Here is a 23,482-nt window from a genome sequence, read left to right as displayed (position 1 = left end):
TGGAACCCTGCTCGCCGTTGTGCTCAGTGGTCATGCCTGGCAAACGAACTGACTGGGGGGGAGCGGAGGGGGTCTTTGACTCTTGAGGGGCGGCAGGCAACGGCTTGCGTGGCCGGTTGGCTGGATGGGCGGGCTCCTCCTCCCAACGTTTCTGGGTCGGCCAGACACGCGTCAAGGCGATCCCACGGCGGTCGTCGTACGTAAACCTGCAGTCCTTCATGAGTCGCGTGATTGGATCCGGGCGCATGGTGATGCCATCACAATGGCGACAGCGGACGACGACGGCTCGAGACGGGAAGGCCAGGTGTGGGACGGTGAGAGGGACCAACAGGGGGGGGAAGAAGCTACAGGTAGCCTGTACATCACCTACTGGACGCCGAAGTCGGGGGACGACCCCGAACCCGAACCCCCCCCAAGCTGCGTCGCGCCCGCCTTGCCGCCCTGACGGCTCAGGTGCCGGTGGCAGACGGCCCCGGAGGGCGGGCGATTGGCCAATGGGCGGCGCACCCGGCACGGCTGGAGGGCTCGCCATGCCTGTCCTCCCCCGGCGCTCGGTGGGCAGAGCGTGGAACGCTAGAAGCCGGGGAAGCCCAGATGCGCCTGTAGCGGCCAGCGCCATGGGGCGGCAACCCCACTGGAGGCCCCACCCTGTTGCATTTAAACCGCGATAAGCCGAAGGGAGCTCTCTCGACACATGGTGCCAAATAAGCTAAGCTGTTGCTTGCATGCGGCTGCGAAGTACCTAAGCAGAGTGAGTGAGTGGCCTTGGTTCGTCCACCGAATCGGCGAGCTTCCTCCACAATCACCACGCCTGGACGTCGACCTTTTTTCACCCTTCTTCACCGTCCTCCCTCCTCCTCTTCCTGCTGCTGGATCACCGGACCGACCGTCCTTCTGTTGCAGACAGACAGCCTCCCTCCCTCATCGCTCCCCCTCCAACGATGAAGTCGGTCATGTTCTCCCGGGCCAGCGCCCAGGGCCTGCGGTGCGCCGGCACCCGCGCGCCCGCCCAGCGCATGAGCATGGGCACCCTCGCCACCTGGAGGACGCCCAAGGTGGCCAACGAGCCCAACGTGAGTTGAACCGCCTCGCCCGGCGTCGACTCTGGAGATGACGTCCGGGGTATTTGCGTGGCTCGGAATCGCTCGCTGACGCCAAACACAGCATCACTACGCCAAGGGCAGCGCCCAGCGCCAGGGCCTCACGGCCGCCATCGAGCAGCTCCAGCAGAAGCTGCCCCTCGAGGTCCCCGTCGTCGTCGGCGGAAAGGAGGTGAGTCTCTCGCGTCGCCACCGGGATGAAGCGGCTCCTAGACGGTCAATGGGATGCACCGAAAAAGACGCCGCTAATCACCTGTCCCCCAACACCCACAGATCAAGACGTCGTCGCTCTCCCACCAGCTCAACCCGTCGGACCACGCGACCAAGGTGGCCAACTACCACACGGCCACGCCCGCCGACGTGAACAAGGCCATCGACGCCGCCCTCGCCGCCAAGCCCGCCTGGGAGGCGCTCCCGTTCGCCGACCGCGCCGCCGTCTTCCTCAAGGCCGCCGACCTCGTCGCCGGCAAGTACCGCTACGACATCATGGCCACGACGGTGCTTGGCCAGGGCAAGAACGCGTGGCAGGCCGAGATCGACGCCGCCGCCGAGCTCGCCGACTTCTTCCGCTTCAACGTCCACTACGCCCAGGAGCTGCTCAACCAGCAGCCCGAGCACAACGCCGCCGGCGTCTGGAACCGCCTCGAGTACCGCCCGCTCGAGGGCTTCGTCTACGCCGTCAGCCCCTTCAACTTCACCGCCATCGCCGGCAACCTCCCCGGCGCCCCGGCCCTGATGGGCAACGTCGTCGTCTGGAAGCCTAGCGACTTCGCTATCGCCTCCAACTACCTCGTCTACCAGATCTTGGTCGAGGCCGGCCTGCCCAAGGACGTCATCCAGTTCGTCCCCGGAAACCCCGAGGAGATCACAAAGGTCGCCCTCGGCCACAAGGAGTTCGCCGCGCTGCACTACACCGGCAGCACCGCCGTCTTCCGCAAGCTGTACGGCGCCATCGGCCAGGGCGTGGCCGAGGGCCGCTACAAGTCGTACCCTCGCATCGTTGGCGAGACTGGCGGCAAGAACTTTCACCTGATTCACAAGTCGGCCGACGTGGACAACGCCGCCATCCACAGCGTCCGTGGCGCCTTTGAGTTCCAGGGCCAGAAGTGCAGCGCCACCTCGCGCGTCTACGTTCCCAAGTCGCTCTGGCCGGCGTTCAAGGACAAGCTCGTCGCCGAGACTAAGAAGCTCACCGTCGGCGAGCCCTGGAAGCACTCCAACTTCATGGGCCCCGTGATTCACGCCGCGTCCTTTAAGAAGCTGTCGGGCGCCATCGACGAGGCCAACGCCGACAAGGAGATGAAGCTGCTGGCCGGCGGCGCCTACGACTCGTCCAAGGGCTACTTTGTGCAGCCCACCATCTACCAGACCACCAACCCGGCCCACAAGTTCCTGTCGACCGAGTTCTTCGGCCCTATCCTGACCGTCTACGTCTATGACGACGCGGCGCCGGACAGCTTCGCCAAGGCGTGCGAGCTGGTCGACGGCACATCCGACTACGGGCTGACGGGATCCATCTTCGCCTCGGACCGCGAGGCCGTCCGCTTCGCCGAGGAGAAGCTGCGCAACGCCGCCGGCAACTTCTACATCAACTGCAAGAGCACCGGCGCCGTCGTCGGCCAGCAGGCCTTTGGCGGCTCGCGGGCCAGCGGCACTGACGACAAGGCTGGCAGCGCCAACCTGCTGACGCGGTTCGTCAACATGCGCGCCATCAAGGAGGAGTTCAATGCGACCACCAAGGTTGAGTACCCGAGCAACGAGGTTTAGGGGCGGTGAGGAAATGAAGGAGGCTGGTTGATGTAATTGGATGAAGCCCTGGAGAGGAGGAAGAGGCTCAGTGCCTGGTCTCTTTGATTCGAGCCGACTGGCATCGACGGGCGCTTTGTAGACTTGATCTTTGCGTGGACGATTCTCATCAAAAAGGTAGCTACAGAGGAGGCTCCTACGAATTCATGAAAGCTGCGTGTGTGGCTCATTGGACAAATGACAACTTGGGCCTTGGTACTGTGGGAGCACGTGCGAGAGCGTTGTATCTGCTGGGTTGCGTGAACATGGGGGGAAGACAGGGCGGAGCGCATCTGCCTCGCGTCACAGCAGGTCTCGTTCGTCAAAGAGGGGACGTTTTACCAGGCAAGGGGTGCACTCGAGGGCTACGTAGATGGCGGTTATCCGTGTCCCCCGTGGAGCCGATGGTGTCGTCGTTTCGTGGTCGTACTTGGTAGTAGTACTACGCTCGAAGTAGTACGTTGGTGTGCGTACGAGTACCAATACGTAATAATAAGCTTGATCGCGTAGGGGTAGCAAAAGCTTGGCCTTTTGACGGACGGTCTCTCTGTGATGGAGCCCGAGTTCCCCGCCATTGAAGGGTTGCGGTGTGGGTTGAATAAGGGACGAACGCAGTTTATATATACTGTACGCCTGCGGGAGTGCATCCATGCGCGCACGCATTCACGCGCAACGGGATGGGGACACGGGCACAGGAGGAAGGGGGGGGATGGATGGATGGATGGATGGATGGATGGTCCTGCTCAGTGGGAGAGGGAGGTGCTGGAGCTACTAACTTGGCCGAGGCCACAGGGCAGGCGGCCGAACCGGGGGGGGGGGGGGGGGGGAGGCTCGACGGATAGACGTATTCACTCACCGTGCGGGAGGGCGCGTTTCCCGTGTTGAGGGCTGAGTGTCCTGGGTCATCGTCGTCGTCGTCGTCGTCGTCGTCGTCGTTGGGTTGCGTATCCGCGAGGGAACCCTTTCTTCACTGCCCCGCCGTCTCCTGCTGTCGGACACGCGGCATATACTTACAAAGCACTTTGCACGTGCTGGCCGTTTTTTTCTTGTTGTTGCTGCTGTTGCTGTCGCATATCTACTGCGGTGCTGCTGCTGCTGTGGTGCAAGTGAGTCATGCATGGCACGCCATCCGATTTTTTTACCCCCCGTGCCTGGAGAAGCACAGGCCGCTTCCAAGTTGCTTGCTTGCTTACTGGAGAAACCTTTTTGGGTTGCGCGTCGGTCGGGAGGGCGGCGCGGTGGGTTCGGACGGGCACCGGAGGGAGGAGGAGGAGCTGCGTGTGTGTGATGTACTGTAACCCTATGGAGGAAGTGCCGGCGTTTATCAAAAGCCATGGCCGTTGGTCAAGACTCCATTCAATCAATCAAAGGAGCCAAGCTAGGCACAAGCCGACTCCAATGCCCTTCTAATCAACGACTAACTTACTAGGTATATAGTATGCCAACTAACGTGTGACTAGCATTCTGTAACTGCCGCTCGTCATTGCGGTGTGGCGTGCCTGTCTGCTCCGTTGAAAAGAGAGAGAGAGAGAGAGAGAGAGAGAGAGAGAGGGCAACAAGGGGGGGTCCCCTCTGGATGAGCTCGTCCAACCCCACGATCACATCAAGTCCCGGTTTCAGCACCAAAACAAAGGGCGCCGCCCCGCATCTGCGCTCGGTTCGGCTTCGCAGCAGCAGCAGCAGCAGGCCGTCGTGGTCGTGGTCGTGGTCGTGGTCGTGATTGATGGTCGTCGCGCGTCGACAACGGTGGACACGTGCTCGCTCAGGGAACCCTCACACGACCACGACTGCAACCGGGGGTGAGGCGGCCGAGGCTAGGCTTGCCTTGGCTTGAGGAGCTTGACGAGGCAGCCCGGAAGCCTCCCCCCCGCCGTGTGCGAGTGGAGAGGCCTGCGATTTGCCGGTGCTGGTGGTGCGGCGGCGGCGCAGTTGCTTGGTTGATTGATTGATTGATTGACAGAGAGTCCGTCCACCTCATCAGCAGCAGGGGCCGGTGATGGTTGTTGTTGTTGTTGTCCTACGTAGTACGGCGGCGAGGGCCTGTGCGGCTTCGTTCATGTGCGGCGCCGCGACGGGATGCGCGCAAGGGTAGTAGAAGTAACTTACCTCAGTACCTACTTCAGGTAAAGGTAGGTAGGTATAGATGTTAACCTGGAAGGTGCTACCACCACTACCAACTTGAAGCAAGTGCAAAGTACCAGGCAGAGGAGGCAGCCCAGGTCGTGCAACCATCCCGTGGATGGACGATGCCGAGCGGAGCAGAGGTCTGGGCGGACGGGCGGGACCCTGACGGCAAATCCGTGTCGAAGCGTCTCCCCCAAGCAAGCACCAAGCCTTCTGCCTCCCCCCCAAACGATCCATCTCGCCCCGAACACCCCGCCACCCACCCAGAGGAGGCTGCGTGCCCTGCCCACATGGGCGAGCGCGGCGTTATGATTCGCGGGACGAGTCGCAGCGCCGCGGCGAGCACGCGACCATTTTCTCGATGATGCTTGGTCAATCGTTAAGGACGTCGCGTTCGTCGCCCGCCCGCTCCCATCGCTCGTGGATGCACCAGAGGGGGAGCGATGTATCCGACCCCGTCGTCTTTCTTGTTTGTCTTGTGTGCCCACGGGGGTCAAGAGCCGGGAGTCTGCCTACCCCAATCGAGCAAAGAGGGAATGTATGTATGGATGGCTAAGTGTGTGAATGAAAATGAATGAATGAATGATGAACCGTCCGTCCCTCTCTCCTTCACTTTCTTCCTTTCCTCTCTCTCCCTCCCATCCGTCCATCCATCCGTTGTTGCCATCTGCCCAGCCCAGCCCAAGGGGCTGTCGATTCTCTACCGCTTACTTGAGCCATTGTACAGTACTGCAGATTGTGCGTACTTGTCAGGCCCCAGCGTGTACCGTATACAAGAAGCAGCAACCCCAAGGAAAGACCACCATCTGGTCTCGACTCCCCTGGCACCTTCCTCAACCCATACGTTCAATTATCTCTTCTCCTACAACGGCCACCACGACCGTACCCTATTCCTTATTTCTCCTCCTCTTTCTCTACCTCCCCTATTAGCCCCTTTGCGCGACCGCCCTATATCGCCGACCTTGCAACGCCCTCGACGCTCGCTCGACGCTACTCACGATCCTCCCGTTGGGACGCCTGCGCTGCCGACCAACCCTCTCCGAGCCGACCGTTGCGCAAGTTCCACTTACACCGGCCGCCTGCTATCTCGTCGCCTGGTCGCCGCCACCTGCGTGTGGTGTGTATGGTGTGTGTGTGTGTGTGTGTGTGGTGTGCTACGTGCCCAAAGCGCCGCCGCCCACTCGAGCCCATCCCGTCCATCCGTCGCCTTCACGGGCCGGGTCCGCAATCAACCGACAGAGAGCGCCTTTTGGATAAGACCTAACCAAGGAAACACGATACGCGACAGCCGGGGCATCAATCGCCGCCATACAAAAATCAACAAGCCCGTGTTTCGCTTGGCTCTGCCTTGTCTAGCCTCACCCCAGCTCGTGTGAGTCGTCCGGCGTGACCGCGACCCGCCCGCCGCCGCCGCAGTGCAGCGCCGGATCGCCATCGAAGCGCATCAGCCCCAGCCCACCCGCGCCCACCCACCCGGAACAGCACAGCAAGCACCGCACAGCGAAGCGCAGCGCAGCACTCAAAGGTCCCCCTCGCCTCGCCTCGCCTCGCCTCGCCGCAGACCGCACGCACGCACGTAGGTACGCACACCCGGACGCCGCCTATCCGTCCGTGGCCCCGTCCTGCTACCCCCGGCTGCCCGGGCCCTCATCGAAAGAAACCTTTACCAGGTAGCTAGTCAGTACCTGCGGCACGGCCCCCCCGCCAGTCGTTGGGACGGCCCATCAAAAAAAAAAAATATCGCGTGTCTCGTCACTTACACGCCTGCCGGCCACGGCACTGCTATACCCGGACAGGCGACTGCCTGCGTGGCTCGCCGTCCTCGGTACTTGGCCGCGTGTCCCGACTCCCCGGACCTCCAGGCTCAGCAAATCGCAGCGTGCAAGCTACTGCATGCCGTGACCTCCTTTAACCCAGCTGAGCCGCTGCTGCCGAAGCCAAGAGGCCTTTTTAACCCATCAGTCCCGCCATGCCTCGCCCTGCCCTACCCCCTACCCCTGGTTCTTCCACCGATATCAAGGGCAAGGACGGCGTTCAACAGCTATCATCCTTACACCTTTCCTTTGAGCTCCCACCACCCGCCCTACACGATGGTGCTCGCGTCTCGCCCACAGATGCGAAGCACACGACCTCTACTACACAGCCTGCCTACGCACCGCCCTTGAGCTCTCCCCCGGGCCCGTATCCTCTACAGGCCGCCGAGACGGTTAAATCCCGCCGAAGGTCCTCCACCGCCAAGGAGACCAAAGATACGTCATTCGCCCTACCGCCCCCGCCGACCAGGTCGAGGAAGATCATCCAGATGAAGCCTCGCGCCCAGGAAGAGGCCGCCGAGGGCCCCTCCGCCAAGGACTCTGGCAGGTCAAGCAGCAAAGGCGCCGCCAACGCCGCCAAGTCCACTGGCCCCGGCCCCACGACGGAAAAGGGCAAGAAGAAGCAGCCGAGCGCCACGAGCGCCGCCGGTCGCAAGATTGCGAGGAAGACGGCGCACAGTCTCATCGAGAGGAGGCGACGCAGCAAGATGAACGAGGAGTTCGCCGTCCTCAAGAGCATGATTCCGGCTTGCACGGGCGAGATGCACAAGCTGGCCATTTTACAGGTTCGTGGCGATCTCCCTCCCCCCCTCTCCTTTCGCGCAATACATGACCCATCAGGGTGCGGTCACATCCCGTGTCCACGAAGCAATGCTCATCCAAACGCGCCCTTAGGCTTCAATCGACTACGTCCGATACCTCGAGGACTGCGTGTCCAAGCTCAAGGCCCAGCACGGTGAGGCGCAGAATCGCGCCGAGTCGTCGCACAACCCGCTCCCGCCCATCCGCGAGTTCCACCCGACGTTCCACGAGGATCCCGCGGGGGACGTTGACATGACAGACTCGGACACGGCGTCGCCCCGATTCGCAGCCCACCCGGAGCGTTCCCACCAGTCGTCCGTCTCACCGGCCCTGCAGGCGCAGGACTCGCGCCACCGCCAGCACTCGTACTCGTCCGTCTCGACGGACCAGCGCCACTACAGCTACAGTGCGTCCGCCGGGGCGTCTCCCGCCTTCGGGCCTCAACAGAACGGCCTCTATTCCCACGGCAACATGTCGGCCTCGGGATCGACATTGACGAGCCCCGCCCTGAACCCCCAGAGCGACCTCGATCAGGAGGCGACGGCGGCCTTGTTGATGCTCAACAACGACAGGCGGGGCGCAGCAAACGCCAGTGGACGTGGCCTGTCCGTGCGCGACCTGCTCAGCACGTGAGGCGCTGGCTGACACGATGTGACAGACGACTGCCCCCCTTGGAGCAGCCGCGACGTGATCGTGGTCTGTGACCTCGCGCTTTCGCCCAGGCCGCGTCCTTGTAGCACGCCGGACCCCCTGGCAGGCCACGGCTAGGAGGTCAACGCGGCACTTGCCACCACGATTTCTTTGCGATGCGGAGACGAGGCGATGAAACGATTCTTCCTACATAGACCAGGGTGATGCTGTGTGTTTGCTTGAATAACTTTGGCGAGTCTTTTCTTTTTTTTCTGTACTGTGCGCGGCGCGAGAATATCTTGGTTGACTCATGTGGCGTTTGGCTGTTTGTTTGCGAACATGTCGCTGCGGCGCGAGGGTTGGGATGGGTGGTTGCTTGGACCTGAATGCGAGGCTTCAATGTTTGTGCTGCATGATGCCTAAAGCGTTATCAAAATGTAGACAGATGGCGTGGCAGTCGTGGCCCAAGGGGCAAAAATGGCGCCTTGTGTAATCAGCTGTGCTTGGTATATACACGTAACATTCTATCTCATCAAGCTTTCAGGCGCTCCGTCCCGGCAATGTCGTCGTTGGCGTCCTTGACGAGGAAGCTAGAGCGCGTGTTAGCCACACAGGGGGCGTCGGGGAAGATAAAAAGGCAAGAAAAAACGGCCGGTTCGGCGGTGACGTACTTGTACCACAGCACCGTTGGCCCAATGGTCATGAGGTGCCACAGGCAGTGCGCGTCGATGCAGCCGAGCCAGGGTGGAAAGTCAAAGAGCTCCATGCTCATGGCGAACATGACCCAGGCGACGACGAGACCGGGCCAGATGGCCCAGGTGCGGCGCGAGGTGCGGTAGCGTTCGTAGCTGAACCAGCTCCAGAGGATGTTCTGGACGACGCCGGCGGCGACGTTGGCGGCCATGTTGTAGGTGTAGTCCCAGCGGACGAGCTTGAGGTAGGCGACGTGGCAGAGGTAGATGACGGCACAGAGGAGGGACCAGACGCGGAGGAGGGAGCGGCGGCGCGGGGTGCCGCGGTCGAGGCGGAAGACGCGGATGGGGGTGTAGTACATGCCGTAGAGGACGTTGGCGCCGGCGGCGAAGTAGTCGAGCTCCTCGGTGGCCTGGAAGTCGCGGGTGTGGAAGACTGCGCTGAAGACCCACGAGGCGATGCCGACGCGGGCGAGCCAGACGTACCAGGGGCGGAGAGGGTACGAGGCGGGGATGCGGGCGCGGACCTTGGCGAGGCCGTCCCAGTGGGCGGCGAGGTTGCCGAGGGAGAAGAGGACGGAGAAGGGCTCCTGCATGCCGAGGAAGCGATGGAAGGGCCACTTGCCGTGGAACTGGACGACGGACTGGGAGGAGGCGACGCGGGTGTTGGTGACGATGTGCTGGCACGTGTAGTCGCATTCCGAGGCGCAGGTCCAGAAGAGGAGGCGGCGGCGGAGGGCTGGAGGAAGTTAGTTGAGCATGGTTAGTTGTGCGAAGTCTGAAAAGAGTATTGTCGCAGCAGCAGCAGCAGCAGCAAGGGGGGCGGCGCGAATCATTTCGACGTGTTCGTAGGCTGGCGGGCAGACACAGAGGCTCTTCGGTGGGGGATGAGGGGCGGCGGCGAAGACGACGTACGGATCGGGGTGTGGTCCTTGCCGGAACCGCAGTTCTCAGCCTTGCAGACCTGCAGCGAGCGATGGGACGTTAGCCAGGCGGCGGGGCCTCGAGACGGGAGACGAATTATATGCGCATATGGGTAGACTTGCCTCGAGGCATCGCTTAAACTCGGGGAGGCGGTCGCCGATGGAGGCGTGGGCGGCGCCGCAGAGGAGGACGAGGACGATGGCGAGGGTGAGGACGCGGATCCACGGCCGCGTCCTCGTGTCGAACGCCATGAGCAATGGAGGATGTAAAAGAAGGGAGAAGGGGGGGGGGGGGGGGGGGGGGGGGGGGGGGGGGGGGGGGGGGGGGGGGGGGGGGGCGGCAGGAAGCGAGCGATTCGTGTGCCACGGGGAGATGGTGATGACGGGGAAGCGAAGCGAAGCAGAGACGGAATGAAAGGAAGGAAGAAAGAAAGCACGCGAACGCTATGACCGAGGTGAGGATGGCGATGCGCCGGCCATGCGGAGAGATGCTGGCTGGCGTCCGTGGTGATGGTGATGATCTTGGATGACGACGAGGGGGTTCGTGGGAGATTTCGATGTGTGAGTTGAGGATTTATCAAGCAAGGTAGATACAGCTGTAAGGCAGCTGTGGCGGCGGTGGTGGCTACAGTACCTTAGTCCGCCTCGCTCGGGCTTTACGGACCCCGGAAGGGCCCCGAGTGGGGAGCACAAGGGGAGCTGGGGCGGAAGGGTGGGAATGAATGGAAGCATCAGCTCGCCGAAGAAAAAGGGCGGGCTTACAGCGGCGGGTGAGTGTGTGGCGCCCGGATGTGGGGCGTCGCTGGCGCCGCGCCTACGAGTTTGGACGTGTGTGTCTAGGTAATTTGGTACGTATTCGTACAACGTGTATACTATGTAAGTCGAAATGTAGAGAGCTGCGACGCACGAGAGATTTGTAACCCTGAGGTGCACCGGGCCTCGATATGGAAAATACGATCAAATTTCGAAGAGGGTGTCAACCCCCGTTGTGCATTGATGTATGCATCGCTATGGAGGAACAGTGATGGCGCGATGAAAGTACACAAACTGCCGGATCGGGACGTGCAGAGTGGAAAAGGCGTAGGCGTGTCGTGGAGGACAGGAGGAGTAGGTGCAACTGCGGTGCTCTGCAGCTGCAGCGCCTGGGCCGCCCAGGGGCGCTCCACTGCAACGAGTCCAGAGGACGGGCTGCCGACGCCACCTCACCATCATCACAAGCCCCCCAATCCGTTGCCCACGGCAACCTGCAGCGCTCCCATTGGCCGCCGGTGCTCACCAGCCAAAATAACCCTACCCAAGCGCCCGGCCGGCCGGTCCCCCCATTCCTTTGGCGACGATGGCATCGGACGCGACGCACCACCACCCAGCGGAATAATTTCTCGACAAAAGCCCCTCGCTGCGGACCATGGCCGGTGCCCGTTATCGGTGGCTATAGCTAGACTCCAAGTCCATCCTCTCATTTTTTTTTTGTCGAGGCCGTCTTACGCGCTTCAGCTTTTTTGCTGGCGGGGAGACAAGGCGTCTTGATCCCCAATTGCTTACACCGCTCGACGCGTCTGCCGCTCGAAGATGGCAACGGCCTCACCAACGCCCATGGCTACCGCCGGCCCCGTTCGGAGGATCTCGCAGCGTCAGGCCCTGAGGCGTCCTCCGTCGCGACCGATGCTCAACAGGAGCGAGAGCCAGCCCGCACCCGAGGGCCCGTCTCAATCACAGCCTCAACACCACGGCCAGCAATCACAACAACACCAAGAGCAGCAGCAGCAGCAATACAACCACCACCACCACCAGCACAATCATCATCACGACGACAGCTCCGAAGACGAGATCCCTGTGCCTATGAAACTCAGTGCCCTCACCAAGGCGCTGCTCAATGACGGCGTCCCCGAGGCGGCCGCCCTCGCCGCGACCAGACCGCCCTCGCCGCCAAGGACTCGACGACGCGCGAGCCAGCTCAACACGTCCGCCGCCGCCGCCGCCTCCTCGACCGCCGCCCCCAACGACCGTAGGCATCTGAGGTCGGGCAGCGTGCAGGCCGCCGACCCCGCCCGGTCCTCGAAGCCCCCGAGCCGCGAGGCCAGCCCCGTTAGGAAGCGGGTGGTGCGCCTCAGCAACACGCCTCAGAGCCTCAACCAGATCCAGCCGTCGAAGCGTCGCTCAACGTCCATGTCCAGGTCGACCGGCGCGGCGGCCGTGCGCCCTGCTGCCCCCCCGGCACGTCCACCGAGCAGGACGGGTGGCGGCGCGAGGGAGCGGTCGGCGGCGCCCGAGGAGAGGCCTGAGTCGCGGCAGGAGGAGCAGCGGTCCGGCGTCAACACGCCTGCGCGCGGCGAGCGTGTCGTGCGCATTGTGACGGGCTCGTCGGGCAACCGTAGCCGCATCGGCTCAGCGGGTCCCTCGTCGGGACGCTCTAACAATCACGACCGGTCGGCCGTGGACAGGTCAGCGCTCGAGGGACCCGAGGTCGAGCAACCCCCCGAGGCGCCCGAGACGGTCGCGCGCAACTCGGCCAATGTTAGTCATGGCAGCGTGTCGCGACATCCCTCCTCTAGAGGCCGGGCTGACGACATCCCCAACCCGCAGAGCTCGATGCGCGTCAAGCGCGTCGGCAAGATCCCCGGCAGCTTCCTCAGCGGACCCGCGCGGCGCGGCCGCAGACGGCAAAGCGAGGAGGACGTCGACGAGAACGGCGACCTCATCGCCAGCCAAGAGCCCGAGCACCAGGCCGAGGCGTCCTACTACGCCGACGGCGTCCGCGACTTCAACTCGGGCAGTCCCATTAGTGGAAACGCCGCGGCGCGCGCCATTCACCGGAGATATGCCTCTAACGCTAACCTTCAGGAGCCCGCGTCTGCTCGCCCTTCGCCGCGCGGTCTTCCCCTGCCGCCCAAGCGCACCGATGAGATCCCAGAGCACATGCTGCCCATGCGCATCGAGATGCCATCGGCTCACGACCAGGAGAATGAAGTTCCCGCGAGCTACAAGCGGTCCAAGATATCAGTCGACCACCCGTTGGAGAAGAACTCGCGGCCCCTGAGCGTCGACATCAACCTGGGCGTGCTCAAGGCCGCCGCCTCGCCGCCGAGGAAGCCGCTCGCCGCAATTACCAACAACACGCCCCATCGACCGGCTCCGCCGCCGCCGCCCAAGATGTCCGTCCTGGAGGCCGCCACGTCGACGGCCGGCGCCGCGGCCACCACGACGCAGGCCAAGCAGCGGAGAAACGTGCTGCGGGTCAACGGCAAATGCTACACGAGGCTCGACTGCCTCGGCCGCGGTGGCAGCGCCAAAGTGTACCGCGTGACGGCGGAGAACGGCAACATGTTTGCCCTCAAGCGCGTGTCTCTGGAGAACGCCGACGAGACGACCATCAAGGGTTACAAGGGCGAGATTGACCTGCTGGGTAAACTGTCGAGCGTAGATCGCGTCATCAAGCTCTTTGACCACGAAATGAACTCCGAGAAGCAGGTGCTTACCTTGGTGAGTTGAATGACGCGGAAGCGGCCCCCTCACAATGCGAGCTCTGTCTAACGTACATGTGCGTAGCTTATGGAGATGGGTGAGCTAGATCTCAACAAGCTCCTCGCGTCGCGGCAGAACCCCGAAGCTGCCAAGTTCGACCCCGTCTTCGTGCGCTGCTACTGGAAAGAGATGCTCGAGTGCGTGCAGTCGGTGCACCAATACGACATCGTGCACTCGGATCTGAAGCCCGCCAACTTTGTGCTGGTCCGCGGGCGGCTGAAGCTCATCGACTTTGGCATCGCCAATGCCATCCAGACGGACGAGACGGTCAACGTCCACCGCGAGACGCAGATTGGCACGCCCAGCTACATGTCGCCCGAGTCGCTCATGGATTCCAACAACCCGCGTGGCGGACGGCTGCCCGGGCGACCCAAGCTTATGAAGCTGGGCAAGCCGAGCGACATTTGGTCGCTCGGCTGCATCCTGTACCAGATGGTGTACGGGCTGCCGCCGTTTGGCCACATCGCCAACCCGATGGCGCGGTGCCAGGCCATCGTCAACTGGGACCACCACATCGACTTCCCCTCGCGCGCTATGGGCGGCGTGCCCGTGCCTCCGTCGCTGATGCGGACCATGCGCCGCTGCCTCAACCGTGAGATCCACATGCGTCCGACGTGCGAGGAGTTGTTGCACGAGACGGACCCCTTCCTGTACCCGGCCGAGCTCACCGACAAGGCGCTGCCCATTGACGAGGAGCTGCTTGGTAGGATCATCCAGAGCGTCGTCACGAGGTGCCGCGAGCGCATGCCCACCGAGGCCGAGACTATGAGCGTCTGGCCGCAGGCGTACTGGGCGAGCATCAGGAAGGCTATGGCGAGCAGGCATTGAGGGACAGGGACATGTCATGGCACGACTACTAATTCTTCAACTCCCACGAATGTCCTTTCACCCTGCGCTTGAGGGCTGAGGAGAATGGCCGACAAAAGGGCACTCTACAATTTGTTTTTCTCCATGGCGGATGGGATGGCGGGGAGCGATTGCCGGTTAGTTTGGCTTGGAGTCGGGGAGTTTGGACGAAGGCTTTCTTCACTGTCACTTGCATATACCACTTGACGCGCTTTTTGTGTATGAGTGCACACAGATCAACACGTTTTCTTACTCTTCTTCACTCGCTCAGACACATATGCCCACCGGAGCCAGCATAGACTAGCGTCAACACGTACACACACACATCAAAAGACACATGTTTAATGGCTTCGAGATGCAAACTCAGCACTTTGCGTAGTCGCCGAGAAACTCAATGGCTTGACTGCGTGACGTTATGGACTGTGTTATGGTACAATCAGCGCTTAGCTGGTAGATGTTACACCGCGTCTGAGGCGGTTGACCGGAAAGTGATGTCGGTATACGTGGTTCCTCCGCTCTTCCTGCCCCTTGACCCTCCGCCGAGCCAATCCTGGTGCTCTCGCCGCTTATACGCTCGGCTCGTCAATCTCTTCAAGCGTCTTGATGTTGAGCTCCGAGATGCGCAGAATCGTGTAGCGGTGCTTGCTCTTGGCCTGCTTCTTCCGGCGCTGCCTCCGCTTCGTCTTGACCTTGATGCGCAGGGGCTCCGACTCGACGCCGAGGACAGTGGCGCGGCACTCGAAGAGGCGCTCGTCGACGTGCGGCGCGCCCTTGAGGGTGTAGTCGCGGCTGCCGAGGACGCTGGCGCGGTTGAGGCGCAGCACGTCGCCGGGCAGCACGCCGGGCATGCGGAACGGGAGGCGGACCTGGTCACCCTCCTGGACGAGGTAGGGGAAGCCGTGGATGTGGACGGTGACGTAGTGGCCGCCGGGCTGCGCGGCGAGGAGCGGGAGGAGCGAGCGCACCGAGTCGGCGACGGGGGGCGCGGGCGGCGGCGACGGGTGGCTCTTCTTGAAGGCGAGCGGGCGGACCTGGTTCTCGGTCGGGTTGGGCGCGTTGTTGACGTGCGGCTGGTTGACGGGCTCGACGATGGGCGTCGTGGAGTTGAAGCCGCGCCTCGAGCAGCACGACGACGACGACGGGGGCCGGCTGCTGCTGAGGATCGCTGGCGCGAAGCGGGCAGGCGTCGTCTTCGCCAACGATGACGCCCGGAGCTCCAGCGCGGAGCGCAAGAGGAGTCTGCTCATCCTGGACCGCAATGAAGCCCGTGAGGAGTCCAGGAGGGGGGAACTGCGGGCGTTGGTGCACGGCGGCTTTGAGAAGAGGGCCCGTTACGTGCTGCCTCCAAAAAGTTTAGGTGAAGCGATTCGGGGATCGAGGGCTCCATTGGAGGATTAACGAAGTGGAGACGCTCGGCCAGCTTGTGCAGTGAGCTGCGGGTGCTCGTTGCCCCGGATAAGCGTGGCTCCGGGCGCCGATGGAGAAAGTGAACCCGCCCGCCAACCGCCCGCCTTTTTTTTTCTTGGTCGGACGGCGGGCGAAATTTCAACCTCAAAGCAGGCGGCAGGATCCCCCCTCCCCCCCACCGCAGACCACCAAGGCAGCACGAAAGACGAAAAAACCAACGACGATTGAGAGTCCGCCCCCGGCTGGACAGCAACAACCATCAACATGGTACGTCTCAGAATCCGGCGATCCGAAACGAATGCAATGGTGCAGAAGGGGAATCAACATGCTAACTGCCATGGCCCGTATAGCCTCAGAACGAGTACATGGAGAGGTGGCGTAAGCTGCACGGCCGCCGCCTCGACCACGAGGAGCGCACGCGCAAGCGCGCCGCCCGCGAGGGCCACAAGGCGTCGCAGGATGCGCAGAACCTGCGGGGCCTGCGGGCGAAGCTGTACCAGAAGAAGCGGCACAACGAGAAGATCCAGATGAAGAAGGCCATCAAGGCGCACGAGGAGCGCAACGTCAAGACGGCAGACGAGAAGGAGCCGTCGACGCCGATGCCGTCGTACCTGCTGGACCGGACGAACCCGACGACGGCTAAGGCGCTGAGTAGCGCTATCAAGAACAAGCGGGCGGAGAAGGCGGCCAAGTTCAGCGTGCCGCTGCCCAAGGTGCGGGGCATCAGCGAGGAGGAGATGTTCAAGGTGGTCAAGACGGGCAAGAAGGTGCAGAAGAAGGCGTGGAAGCGCATGGTCACGAAGCCGACGTTTGTGGGGCAGGACTTTACGCGCCGCAACCCAAAGTACGAGCGCTTCATCCGGCCCATGGGCCTGCGGTACAAAAAGGCCAACGTGACGCACCCGGAGCTGGGCGTCACGGTGCAGCTGCCCATCATCAGCGTCAAGAAGAACCCGCAGAACCCGCTGTACACGCAGCTCGGCGTCCTGACAAAGGGCACCGTCATCGAGGTCAACGTCAGCGAGCTGGGCCTGGTCACAGCCGGCGGCAAGGTCGTCTGGGGTCGCTACGCCCAAGTCACCAACAACCCGGAGAACGAGGGCTGCATCAACAGCGTGCTGCTGGTGTGAGGTCCTCCCTTTTCGCTCCTGAGGGATGTGAGATGGCGGCGGCGGCGGCGGTGGTGGCGGCGGCGGTGTTGTCACCTCATTGTACTGGGCGTTGGCGGCGTTGGGTCAATTTTCAAACAAGTTGCTCTGCGGTTTTTGCTTGCTTCACTGGCAAGACGGGTCGGGCGATGCTATACTGGGCAGAGGCATACACGACTGAGAGCGGTCGGATCTGACTATACCATACATAGAGCATGCCTCCTCATATGAGACTATCTACTTCGTATTTGTCGCTCTGCTCTGCCATGCGTACTATTTGATGTCCTTGTGGCCGGAAAGTCTGGCAATGTGGACACGACGTAGAGACGTGGACCTTTCATATCACAATCCGTGGCACCACCCGCACGGATTTTCTCTGATATATGCGTCGTTCTCAGCTACGGCGAGGCATGGCGGGCGACTTGACTTTTGGCGTAGACATGCCACGACTCGCGGTCAACAAGGGTCAGACAGAGCCTTCCGCGCGCTGCCCGTTCCAGGTCTAGCGCTGCCTTCCTTACATGGGCGCTGGGAGCGGGCCGCGGGCTGGCGGGCGTCAATGGACCGAAATGGCGGGCACCTGGAAGGGTCCAACAAAGAGCCCTGCACGGCCGCCAGCCCAGCCCACCTGCTGCCCAGCCCAGTCCAGCCCAGCCCAGCCCAGCCGCCTACCTAGCAGCGGGCAGCCCCTCACTACGTACTAACATGTGCCCAACCTGCAATCCCCCCCCCACTGCGCAAGGCGGTGACGACCCTGAATTATTTTCTGCCCGACAAAACCTGCAGCCCGCCGCCGTGCCTGCCCTTTCAGTCTCGTTCATACTCGTCGTGGTCCCAGTCTCTCCGTCTTGCCCGTCCGTCGCTGTTGTCGCCTCTTTAGTGTCCGTCCCCGGTCTCGATTACGGATCATCCTGGGCGCTCGAACTCGTTTCTCAGCCCTCTCGACACGAATAGTTTGTTTTGTTCTTTTGCCTAGACCCGCGCGCGCAGCATCAGCGGACAAGAAAGCCCAGCATGAGCGGCAGCGACAAGATGGAGGTCGAAATGGCCGAGCAGAAGATGAATGAGCTTGCGCACAGCGAGCAGCACTACTTCAAGAGGTACGTCTACACTTCGGAGCCCCCCCTTCTCTTCTCCTTCCGGGGGGACGCATATGATGCGCCTCCGCATCGTTGGCGACATGATCCCAGTGCTTGCAGACTACCGAGAGTGCGAGCTTGGCTGACCGCTGAATTGAACCACTACAGCTACGACCACCACGGTACGATCGCCCGCGCAAGGGAAAACCAGGAAACGCGCCCCGTAACTTGCACACGTGCTGACCATAGCTCTTTTGTCGTCGCAAAGGCATCCACGAGGAAATGCTGGTAAGCTTTTGCGCGCCCGCTGCCCCGCCCCCGCCATGCACCCTTCGTTTGGTCTCGCGAGATCAGATCGCGCAGCGCCCGCATCGGGAGTCGGGAGTGAGACGAGGAGATGCTGACCCCCATGTCCCTTGCGCAGAAAGATGAGGTCCGCACGCGGTCGTACATGAACGCCATCCTCCAGAACAAGCACCTCTTCAAGGACAAGGTCGTCCTTGACGTCGGTTGCGGCACCGCCATCCTGTCCATGTACGTTCCCGCCCGTGCGCTTTGCCGCCCGACGCATCAGCCCGACAAGCTCTAACATGACTCGACCCCCAGGTTCGCTGTTAAGGCTGGCGCGAAGCATGTCATTGGCGTCGACATGTCGTCCATCATCTTCAAGGCGCGCGAGATCGTCAAGGCCAACGGCCTGTCGGACAAGATCACCCTTATCCAGGGCAAGATGGAGGAGGTCAAGCTGCCCTTCCCCAAGGTCGACATCATCATCTCGGAGTGGATGGGCTACTTTCTTCTCTACGAGTCCATGCTCGACACTGTCCTGTACGCTCGCGATACCTACCTCGAGAAGGACGGCCTCATCTTCCCCGACAAGGCCACCATCTTCTTTGCCGGCATTGAGGATGGCGACTACAAGGATGAGAAGATTGGATGTAAGTCAAGAAGCGCGCGCAGAACCCAAAACTCCCTGTCTGTTCAAACCCACCATGTTCCCCGCGCGCTGACACGACCGACCAAGTCTGGGACAACGTCTACGGATTCGACTACACGCCCCTCAAGGAGACGGCCCTGTCCGAACCCCTCGTCGACACCGTCGAGCTTAAGACGGTCGTTACGGACCCGACGTCGGTCCTGACCCTCGACCTCTATACTTGCACCACCGCCGACCTGGCCTTCACCACGCCCTTCAAGCTGTCGGTGAAGCGCGACGACTTCATCCACGCCCTCGTCTCGTGGTTCGATATCGACTTCACCGCCTGCCACAAGCCCATCCGCTTCTCCACGGGCCCCCACACCAAGTACACTCACTGGAAGCAGACCGTCTTCTACTTCAAGGACGTTCTCACCGTCCAGGAGGGCGAGGAGATTAACTGCAAGCTCCTCGTTAAGCCCAACGACAAGAACCGCCGCGACCTCGACATCGAGGTCGACTACGAGCTTGAGACCAACGACTCCACCCGGACCAGCGCCGGCAAGTGCACCTACCGCATGTGCTAGTTGGTTGACGAGCAAGTGGGCATGGTAGGGCAACATGATTTGGGAACTTGGGAGGTTTTTGTTTTCTGGGTTCAACATTTGAGGGCAGAGCTGTAGCTGCCACTACGCGCGGAAGAGTTCAAGGACGAAAACAGGTCCAGAAGGGAGAAGAAGACGATGAGGATGGTAGCCCGCGGAGAGGCGCTTGGGACGATTTGCATGGGGTTTTTGCCCTCCATTGTTTCTTCCACCACTGATAGAGGCGCTCTGTGTTGGGTCTGTTACGACGGCATCAAAGGGGGAGGGGGTATAAAAGAGAACACAATGAGACAAGAAGTAAGAGGCGTTTACGTGAGTGAGCGAGTGAGTGGTGTCTGTGTGTGTAATAATATGATGATGGATGGAAGGGTCGTCCGAGGCGGAATTACGGGTTCCCCTCTGAACCCCCCCCCCCGGGTCGATGGCAACACCAGAAAACCAGCACTCGATAAACCCCCAATCTTGACATCCACGTTTCTCCATAGGTTAAGTGAACCGAACGAGAGGAACCCCGGTCGGTCCAGTTCCGCTCCCCGAGAACATGTACATGTACTATGCGTACGCCACGGCCCAGCATTAATCGACACAGCAATAATGGCGACTACTGCTTCAAGCGCACGTCAAGGAGGGATTCGTGCCAAACCACGCGCGCGTGAGGTTGGTATTCAAGGCGGGGAGGGGCTTCCCGGCTTTGCCTCCGCTACTACGTAAGTGATATGCAGTCTACCGTCCTTGGGCAAAACAGGACCAACCAACCCCCCCGGTGCACAATGACTTTTTTCCCTCGTCAAGAGTTGCTTTTTTCGCCAATGTGATGTGATGTGAGAGCAGCGGTGAACAAGTGGTGAAGAGAGCGAGAGGACGGAATGTGTGAATATGTGCCTGACGAAGCGCCTCAGAGTCCACCACATGCTGGCCGAGTCTTCTTACTACCGCAGCCCCTGACTGCAGTCTCACCTTTTTGTTTATTTTTTTTTGGGGCCGTTGCCTAAGTATAAGTCGCCACGTCTTTCTTGCCTTTTTCACCCGACTGCTTTTTCATTCTCTGCTTGCCCTTCCGGTTGCCCTTCTAGGTTGAAGGGGACGCACAGAGCCAGGTAACTGCGTCTCTGGCTGGCCGGCTGCTCTCTGTTCAACACCGCCGCCAGTCGGGCTGCCAGTAGCGGATAAGCTCGTCACGCGCGTTCTGGACGTCCTCAAGCCCAGCCAAGAATGAGTCGTCCTACGAGCCGAACTGCTTGACGATCTGGGCGACCTTGTTGGCGAGCTCGTCCGCCTCGGAGCGGGTCGCGGCCTCGGCGTACACGCGGCAGGCGTTTTCCGTGCCGCTGGCGCGGGCGAAGGAGCGGGCGCTCGAGTATTTCCTCACGACCTGGTCGATCTCGTCCTGGGCACCCGGCGGGTGGCTGAGGCGACGCTCGGCATCGGTGGCCTGGAACAGATCCTTGTCGCCGACCTCGACGCGGACCAGGCGGTTCGGCAGGTCCGTGTACGTCATGGCCCAGTCCTTGAGGGACCAGCCCTTGTGCGCGAGGATGACTTCCACCATGAGCATGTCGGTGATGGCATCGCCGACCGTCTGGTTGATGAGGTCACCCACAGCAGCGAGCGTCTCCAGGGCGTCTTTTTGCGCGGGGGACTGGGGCTCCTTCTCGCGGAAGACGCGCATCGCCTCCTGAGAGAAGACGACGGTGCCGTGGCCGTTGGCCTCGAAGTAGACACCAATGTCGAACTGGCAGGCGGCGTGGTGCAGGTGCTTGACGCCGGTTGGGGTGCACACGACCGGCAGCTGCAGGTGCTTCTCGATGTACGTCGTGCTGGCGCCGTTGGCATATGCGGTCTGGACAACGCCGATGCGCAGGTCGTCCTGGAGACCGGCCGAGCGGACAAGGTCGCCAATGAAGGAGGCGTTGAGAGAAGAAATGCGATCGCCGTCGAGCATGAAGAAGCCGGTGTCGGGGTCGATCCAGTAGTACATGAGGCGGTCAGCGTCACCGTCAAAGGAGCAGCAACGCAGGCCGGGGACGGGCTTGGGGTTCTGGGGGGCTCGCTGCTTGGTCTTGACATAGTCGGCACCGCACTGGCTCGGTCAGCACGGTTACTCTGCGATGCAATTGGGGGGGTGGGGGGGGCCTGTACCTCGAGGTTGAGCACCTCGGGTCGGAGGACGTCATCATTGACGACCTTGACGTCGAAGCCGGTGACATCCTTGGGAATGACCTTGAGCATCTCGGAAAACTTTGGACCGCCCACACCGTTGGCGCAGTCGACCTGCAGCTGGCCCTGGATCTTTCTGCCCCGCAGAGCGCGGACGAAGGCGTCTGAGAACTTTTGGTAGTAGCCGGCCTCGCTCGTCTGGCCGTACGACTTGGGGGTGCCCTCGGTGTTGACGCAGCGCGTCAGGTAGTGGAGCTGAGGGGTGGTGAGGATCTTGTAGTCGGTGTGCTCGATGGCGGTGGCGTCGAGGGCGGCGGCCAGTGCGACGACCAGGCCGTGGCCCGAGGGGCGGGTGTCACGGCCGTAGACGACACGGCCGGGAGCGTTGAGGTCGATGCCGAGCTTAGCGGCCAGGGCCTTGTATTCCTCGAGCAGCTTCTGGTCGGAGGGAGCGTTGACGAGGCGTGTGGCAAAGGCCTCCCAATCCTGCTCGAGCATCTCGCCCATGGGGTCGACGATCTTGACGCCATTGTCGGCGGCGGGATTGTGGCTGGCGGTGATCATGACACCAATGGCCTGGCCATTGAGCTTGCGGCTGCGAAGGCCAGCAAGGAGGCCGACACGGAAAGAGACGACGGGGAGGAGGTCGGCCTTCATGCGGAAGCCGGCGGTGCCATACTTGTATGTCTGGCCGGGGACGATGGCGTACTTGGCCGAGGCGGCGAGGAACTTGTCATCCATGGCGACTGGCGGGTGGAACGTCAGCAAGATATGAGGTTGTGGCGGCGACGGCGAGGAAGGGAGCTCCAGCGAAGAGAAAAAGACGGCGTGAATGTTAGCCGGGTGGTCGTTGAGGGCTTTTGATGGAGGAAGGAAGCTCAGCTCACATCAGCTCGGCTCGGTGCAGCCGGGGGCGAGGGGCAGCACTAGCAGCGAGAGTGGACTAGCAAGCCCGTCTCGCCTCGTCTGGATTATAATTAGAACGCGACGCGATGGAGGAGAGGAGGGAGAGGAGGAAGGAGAAGAGGGAGAAGAAGAGGCGGAGAGGGAAGATATGGGAGAAGGAGACGAGTCGAGTAGTACTAGTAGTTCTGTACTTGGCAGACGCAAGTGCAGTGACCTGGAATGGCGGGAGGGGCGGCGGCCTCGTGGCCCTAGAAACGAGGGGGGGGTTCCATTGGGGTCCCTCACCTTGTGGGTAACTAACGTAGTACCTGCCTTGTGCTTGGTAGGTTGTGATGGAGTGCTCGAGTGGAGGTCTGCGCTGAGCTGGGCTATCTGTCGTGTCTGGTGGGAGGGTTGATGGATGCGGGGCTTGCGTGTGCTTTGTTCCTTGGGCATAGGTGGTCCTGTAAGGCCCCCGCGGCTGGGAACGAGGCGGGAGCGGACCCTAGGAACTTGATGTTCCTACTAGGTACAGGGAGTAGGGATGGAACCTACGGGGTACTAGGTAGGTACCTACTGTACTACTGCTGGGCTTTTAGGCGGGCAGGCGGCCCTCTCACGTCACTTCTGGGGCCCTGATGGGGGCAATACGAACCCCGCCATCGATGCACTTCGGGTCGGGTGCCTGCAGTGGCCTAAGTACCGCTTCCACGGCCTGAAGTTCCGCACAGAGGAAGTACTTGGAAGGCATAATAAGTGCGCATCACTGCCCGTCCTCCACTGTCATATATGGTACTGTGCAGTTGACTTGATCCATGAGTCGGTGTGGGCAGAGGCGACCGACCAACAGCGGGGCACGGCGCCGTATTCACCTTCCCCAGCTTCAAACTCGCCGTCGAGTACCGTCCGGGTGTTGCACGCCACCCGCCGTCGTCGTGGCTCGTTTGCCTGGCGGCAAAGCAAACAGCCAGCAACACAACAGCTTCCTCGCTGCCCGCAACGAGCAAAAGCACCTCCCGACCGCTCTTTGCCGCGCAGCAACCAGATA

The 23,482-nt window shown here is 61.8% G+C and overlaps 8 protein-coding genes across 8 annotated transcripts; 5 read left to right on the top strand and 3 right to left on the bottom strand.

Annotated features, from left to right (window-relative positions):
- Nucleotides 1-702: 702 nt before the first annotated feature.
- On the top strand, nt 703-3,366 carry PUT2 (L-glutamate gamma-semialdehyde dehydrogenase). Its single transcript, XM_047982505.1, has 3 exons — nt 703-1,073; nt 1,165-1,272; nt 1,374-3,366. The coding sequence occupies exons 1-3, from the start codon at nt 942-944 to the stop codon at nt 2,865-2,867; spliced, it is 1,734 nt and encodes a 577-aa protein (XP_047838471.1). The 5' UTR covers nt 703-941; the 3' UTR covers nt 2,868-3,366.
- Nucleotides 3,367-5,648: 2,282 nt separating this feature from the next.
- Nucleotides 5,649-8,785, top strand: JDV02_001564 (uncharacterized protein). Its single transcript, XM_047982504.1, has 2 exons — nt 5,649-7,608; nt 7,718-8,785. Exons 1-2 carry the CDS (start codon nt 6,979-6,981, stop codon nt 8,255-8,257), a joined length of 1,170 nt encoding a protein of 389 aa, XP_047838470.1. The 5' UTR covers nt 5,649-6,978; the 3' UTR covers nt 8,258-8,785.
- Nucleotides 8,529-10,593, bottom strand: JDV02_001563 (uncharacterized protein). Its single transcript, XM_047982503.1, has 4 exons — nt 9,993-10,593; nt 9,862-9,910; nt 8,926-9,685; nt 8,529-8,844 (listed from the first exon to the last, which is right to left on the bottom strand). Exons 1-4 carry the CDS (start codon nt 10,119-10,121, stop codon nt 8,787-8,789), a joined length of 996 nt encoding a protein of 331 aa, XP_047838469.1. The 5' UTR covers nt 10,122-10,593; the 3' UTR covers nt 8,529-8,786.
- Nucleotides 10,594-11,206: 613 nt separating this feature from the next.
- JDV02_001562 (Dual-specificity kinase) lies at nt 11,207-14,593 on the top strand. The gene is made up of 3 exons (XM_047982502.1): nt 11,207-12,383; nt 12,453-13,349; nt 13,416-14,593. The coding sequence occupies exons 1-3, from the start codon at nt 11,439-11,441 to the stop codon at nt 14,217-14,219; spliced, it is 2,646 nt and encodes an 881-aa protein (XP_047838468.1). The 5' UTR covers nt 11,207-11,438; the 3' UTR covers nt 14,220-14,593.
- Nucleotides 14,572-15,594, bottom strand: JDV02_001561 (uncharacterized protein). The gene has a single exon (XM_047982501.1). It carries the CDS (start codon nt 15,482-15,484, stop codon nt 14,804-14,806), a length of 681 nt encoding a protein of 226 aa, XP_047838467.1. The 5' UTR covers nt 15,485-15,594; the 3' UTR covers nt 14,572-14,803.
- Nucleotides 15,595-15,774: 180 nt separating this feature from the next.
- NSA2 (Ribosome biogenesis protein) lies at nt 15,775-17,026 on the top strand. The gene is made up of 2 exons (XM_047982500.1): nt 15,775-15,911; nt 15,995-17,026. Exons 1-2 carry the CDS (start codon nt 15,909-15,911, stop codon nt 16,772-16,774), a joined length of 783 nt encoding a protein of 260 aa, XP_047838466.1. The 5' UTR covers nt 15,775-15,908; the 3' UTR covers nt 16,775-17,026.
- A 539-nt stretch (nt 17,027-17,565) lies between these two features.
- On the top strand, nt 17,566-19,708 carry HMT1 (Type I protein arginine methyltransferase). Its single transcript, XM_047982499.1, has 6 exons — nt 17,566-17,892; nt 18,040-18,053; nt 18,140-18,159; nt 18,296-18,405; nt 18,478-18,809; nt 18,896-19,708. Exons 1-6 carry the CDS (start codon nt 17,807-17,809, stop codon nt 19,372-19,374), a joined length of 1,041 nt encoding a protein of 346 aa, XP_047838465.1. The 5' UTR covers nt 17,566-17,806; the 3' UTR covers nt 19,375-19,708.
- A 150-nt stretch (nt 19,709-19,858) lies between these two features.
- On the bottom strand, nt 19,859-22,653 carry PCM1 (Phosphoacetylglucosamine mutase). Its single transcript, XM_047982498.1, has 3 exons — nt 22,437-22,653; nt 21,532-22,353; nt 19,859-21,472 (listed from the first exon to the last, which is right to left on the bottom strand). The coding sequence occupies exons 2-3, from the start codon at nt 22,288-22,290 to the stop codon at nt 20,615-20,617; spliced, it is 1,617 nt and encodes a 538-aa protein (XP_047838464.1). The 5' UTR covers nt 22,291-22,353; nt 22,437-22,653; the 3' UTR covers nt 19,859-20,614.
- Nucleotides 22,654-23,482: the final 829 nt, after the last annotated feature.

Source organism: Purpureocillium takamizusanense, chromosome 1 (assembly GCF_022605165.1).
Source record: "Purpureocillium takamizusanense chromosome 1, complete sequence".
Taxonomy (NCBI): Eukaryota; Fungi; Ascomycota; class Sordariomycetes; order Hypocreales; family Ophiocordycipitaceae; genus Purpureocillium; species Purpureocillium takamizusanense.
Note: the sequence above shows the minus strand (reverse complement) of the source record. Positions and strands in the feature narration are given on the sequence as shown.

Coding starts and splice junctions, on each gene's coding strand:
- PUT2 (XM_047982505.1), top strand. CDS start 942: ATGAAGTCGGTCATGTTCTCCCGGGCCAGCGCCCAGGGCCTGCGGTGC. Junction 1,074..1,164: donor AGGTGGCCAACGAGCCCAAC/GTGAGTTGAACC, acceptor CGCCAAACACAG/CATCACTACGCCAAGGGCAG. Junction 1,273..1,373: donor TCGTCGTCGGCGGAAAGGAG/GTGAGTCTCTCG, acceptor CAACACCCACAG/ATCAAGACGTCGTCGCTCTC.
- JDV02_001564 (XM_047982504.1), top strand. CDS start 6,979: ATGCCTCGCCCTGCCCTACCCCCTACCCCTGGTTCTTCCACCGATATC. Junction 7,609..7,717: donor ACAAGCTGGCCATTTTACAG/GTTCGTGGCGAT, acceptor ACGCGCCCTTAG/GCTTCAATCGACTACGTCCG.
- JDV02_001563 (XM_047982503.1), bottom strand. CDS start 10,121: ATGGCGTTCGACACGAGGACGCGGCCGTGGATCCGCGTCCTCACCCTC. Junction 9,911..9,992: donor AGTTTAAGCGATGCCTCGAG/GCAAGTCTACCC, acceptor CGCTCGCTGCAG/GTCTGCAAGGCTGAGAACTG. Junction 8,845..8,925: donor CCAACGGTGCTGTGGTACAA/GTACGTCACCGC, acceptor CACGCGCTCTAG/CTTCCTCGTCAAGGACGCCA.
- JDV02_001562 (XM_047982502.1), top strand. CDS start 11,439: ATGGCAACGGCCTCACCAACGCCCATGGCTACCGCCGGCCCCGTTCGG. Junction 12,384..12,452: donor TCGCGCGCAACTCGGCCAAT/GTTAGTCATGGC, acceptor CCCAACCCGCAG/AGCTCGATGCGCGTCAAGCG. Junction 13,350..13,415: donor AGAAGCAGGTGCTTACCTTG/GTGAGTTGAATG, acceptor ACATGTGCGTAG/CTTATGGAGATGGGTGAGCT.
- JDV02_001561 (XM_047982501.1), bottom strand. CDS start 15,484: ATGAGCAGACTCCTCTTGCGCTCCGCGCTGGAGCTCCGGGCGTCATCG.
- HMT1 (XM_047982499.1), top strand. CDS start 17,807: ATGAGCGGCAGCGACAAGATGGAGGTCGAAATGGCCGAGCAGAAGATG. Junction 18,406..18,477: donor GGCACCGCCATCCTGTCCAT/GTACGTTCCCGC, acceptor CTCGACCCCCAG/GTTCGCTGTTAAGGCTGGCG. Junction 18,810..18,895: donor CAAGGATGAGAAGATTGGAT/GTAAGTCAAGAA, acceptor CGACCGACCAAG/TCTGGGACAACGTCTACGGA.
- PCM1 (XM_047982498.1), bottom strand. CDS start 22,290: ATGGATGACAAGTTCCTCGCCGCCTCGGCCAAGTACGCCATCGTCCCC. Junction 21,473..21,531: donor CCGAGGTGCTCAACCTCGAG/GTACAGGCCCCC, acceptor TGACCGAGCCAG/TGCGGTGCCGACTATGTCAA.